The 3,695-nt window shown below is 42.8% G+C and overlaps 1 protein-coding gene across 1 annotated transcript; it reads left to right on the top strand.

The window, feature by feature from the left end:
* Window positions 1–3,455, top strand: LOC106527765 (uncharacterized; the record flags this gene model as incomplete). The annotated part of the gene is given in 3 exon segments (XM_014022752.1): window positions 1–421; window positions 1,135–1,511; window positions 2,541–3,455. Coding segments are annotated over 3 exon segments (1,713 nt in total), but the record flags the coding sequence as incomplete, so codon positions are not given.
* Between the last annotated feature and the right edge of the window lie 240 nt (window positions 3,456–3,695).

Below are 3,695 nucleotides of genomic sequence, written 5' to 3'. Positions count from 1 at the left end.
AAGATATTCAGGTACAACTCAACCAACCACTTAAAAGACTCCAGCAGGACGTGCAGACTCGCTGGAATAGTACCTTCTACATGTTACAGTCTCTCATTGAGCAGAAGAGGGTTCTTGGAATATATGGATCTGAACATGAGCTTCCAGAAAATCTTACAGCTCACCAGTGGGCAGTTTTAGAAAAAGCTATTGCTGTCCTGGCTCYGTTTGAAGAGTTGACACGAAAAGTAAGCTGCTCTGATGCATTGGTGTCAGACGTCATCCCTGCTGTGACCGTGCTTCTGAGACTTTTAAACAAAGACACTGGTGAAGATCACGGGATCAAAACAATGAAGTCCACTTTGGCTGCAGCTGTCAAGAGGYGCTTCACTGATGCCGAGAAAAACCCCCTCTACTGCATCTCAACTGTACTGGATCCAAGGTAAATTAAATAAATAAAAATGATTAAAAATAATAATATARGCCTTGATTTGCCTAAAAATATATTTTATTTTTATAAGCGTTTATCCATCCATCCATCCATTTTCTGTACACGCTTCTTCCTTTTCAGGGTCGCGTGGATCACTGGTGCCCATATCCAGCAGTCACAGTGCGAGGGGCGGGGTACACCCTGGACAGGTCGCAAGTCCATCACAGGGCCATCATAAGCGTCCATCATAAGCGTTTATTTGCCAAGTAATCTGATGGAGGAAAAATCATTATGACCAAGCTACAACATGTTACAAATTAAACATTTATTACTTAATTGCAATTAACTTGACATACTACAAAATGAGTTTATTTAGTTTAGTTTATTTATATAGTTGATGGTACAATGCTCTAATATTCAGTGAGGGCCCTGTAACACATTTTAGACAACTTGAGCCGATCATTAAAAGTTTTACATCTATGATGAAGATGGAATAAAAAATAAATCAACTGGAAGTCTCTTTTAGGTGTATATATACTATAATGCTAACAAATTGATCAAATATCCAGTAATAAACACATCAAAAATATTTCACAAGTTGGCATGACTTGTCTAAAAACATTACAGTGTGACAGGGCCTTAACGTTTTCCCTTGTATTTTACCTGTAAATGATTACTGTCATTTAAAAAAATATTTCTTTTTTCATTTTCTTTTCTTGTTTTAGGTACAAAGATCGTTTTTTTTCAACCACCAACGTTGCAACAGACGCCAAGGATATGCTGAAGGCAGAGCTGCAGAGGGTTTCCACAGGACAGCCAAAGGAGGAGGATCTGGGAGAGCCACCTGCAAGAAAGCCTCGCAGGACACAAGCTTGCAGCAGTCTGGACAGTGTGTTTGAAGAGATCACAGAKGAGCAAGAGTCATCTTCACTGAGCCAAGCACCAGTTGGTGCTGCAGTTCAGTTAGAGACCTACCTTGGAGAGCCTACAMCTGCTCGGGAAGACGACCCACTGCAGTTCTGGGGAGTTAATAAAGTGAGGTTCCCTGAGTTGGCTAAACTATCCCAGAGGTACCTCTCAGCTCCATGTAGCAGCGTTGAAAGTGAGAGACTTTTCAGCTCAGTGTCACACATTGTTGATGAAAACCGAAACAGAATAACTGCTGGTAATGCAGAAATGCTGCTTTTCATCAAAAAAAACTTGCCCCTCACGTTYTTACACCAGACTTAAACACACTTTACAGATACAGTATATCATTTGGCCAGCCATTATTTTATTTTGGTTCAGTTAATTTAATTCACATTTAGGTGAAAGATGTGGCAAGGCTGTCTGTTTAAAAGATTCTGTAAGTTAAAATGTAAAACATTCTGTTAGTTTTTTTGTACAAGTTTGGACATACTTTACAGATATGTACTATTATTTGCCAAGCCATTATTTTATTTTTATACAGTTAATTTAATTTACATTTAGGTTGAAAGATATGGCAAAGTTGTTTAAGATTCAGAAAGTGTTCAAATGTAAAAAAAAACTATTTGGTTAGGTTTATTTAATTTTTTTTGTACATGCTGTCATAGTATGACAGTAAAATGGTTTTAAACCAATAGTAATGCACTTTGTTTATTTATGTTTGAAGTGTATAATGAAAATAAACAGTTTAAGTTAATTATAAGGATTTTTAAGGATATTTATTAGTACTTGTATCGGTACTTGGTATCGGCAAGTACTTTAATGTAAGTACTTGTACTCGTACTCGGTTTTCAAAAATCTGGTATCGGTGCATCCCTAGCGGTTTTCACAAAGGCAGATGGTTTGCCTCCACTTGGCCCCCGGAGGTTGACTCCCTGCAACCAGATTCGGCCTCTCCCTCTTCTGCTTTGTATGAGCTGTATCCCGTCGTCATCGCAGCTCTCCTTTGAGGCACAAATGGTCCCACCACTCCATCTTCATCCATTCCGATAACACAGCTGTAGTCGAAATAATTAACAAAGGTCATTCTCATTCCTTAGCCATCATGCAACTCATGCGCAGACTTACACTAGTTTCAGCTCAACATCGGTTTCTGCTCAGGGCAGCTCACGTTCCAGGCTATCATAACCGCATTGCTGATGCGCTCTCTCGTTTCTCCTTCCAGAAATTCAGGGCATTGGCACCTACAGCAGACCTTCATCCGACACCGGTCCCTCCGTTTTCAGCCACAATCTTCAACTGACTCCGCAGCTTGCCAGCCTCTCCCACGTTGCACAACAAGCCATCCTTAACAGCCTTGCCCCTCGCACCCTCTCAGCATATCTGACAGGCTGGCTCAGCTTCAAATCATACCACGTAATGTACAATTTACCTTTTCCCACTCTCCATACCATGTCCACCTGTCATTTCATCACCCATTCACATTCCACTCTTCGAATTCGCATTTCCAACATCCGAACTTACCTTTCAGGTATCAATTTTTTCTTTAAGCTGGCCACAGGCAACTCCTGTCCAGCCCTTAGCCACAGACGCATAGCCATGCTGCTCAAAGGACTTAAAAAGCAGGAGCCCCCTTCACTCCCACGCCGTCTTCCGCTCACCACCGATCTCCTCACATGCTGCATCCTCACCCTGTGCTCCGGCCATACATCTCCGTTCGTAGACCTTACACTACAATGCATGTTTCTGTTGCCTTTCTTCAGTTTCCTTCGCTGCTCCGAATTCGTCCCTTCTGCCTCCAAACACGACCCTTCCATCCACCCGTGTCTCTCAGACATTCCTTTCCTCAGTCAGGACACCCTGATTTACAAACTCAGGAAAAGTAAAACCGACCAGCTCGGAACTTCTTTTCCTATTCACATCTTTCGTCTCAGCTCCTTTCTCAGCCCCTACAAACCTCTCGCCCATTACGTGCAAACTCGCATTAGAGCTAATGCTTCTCCCCTCGACCATCTGTTCATTACAAAATCCGGCTGCCAGGCCATCCGTTTCTGGTTCGCCAAACACTTCCATCAAATCCTCAGCAAATCAGGCATTTCTCCAGCCCTTTATTCCATCCACTCCTTTCGCATAGGAGCTGCCCTCTTCAGCTTCCTATTCAGGGATCCCCGACCACGTTATTCTGACCCTAGGTTGCTGGTTGTCCCAAGCATACTGCAATTACATCCGCGATCATCCCCTCGAACTTTATCATGCGCACTCTCGACTCAGGGCGTTTCAGCCCTGATATTTTTGGGGGTCCAAAGCAGGCTCAGGAAAGCATCCTTCCTGGAGACTATGCCCCACTCTGAGTCTGCTCCTCAAGCCTCCTTCGACATAC

This window comes from Austrofundulus limnaeus, unplaced genomic scaffold, assembly GCF_001266775.1.
Source record: "Austrofundulus limnaeus strain Quisiro unplaced genomic scaffold, Austrofundulus_limnaeus-1.0 Scaffold341, whole genome shotgun sequence".
Classification (NCBI taxonomy): domain Eukaryota; kingdom Metazoa; phylum Chordata; class Actinopteri; order Cyprinodontiformes; family Rivulidae; genus Austrofundulus; species Austrofundulus limnaeus.
Note: the sequence above shows the minus strand (reverse complement) of the source record. Positions and strands in the feature narration are given on the sequence as shown.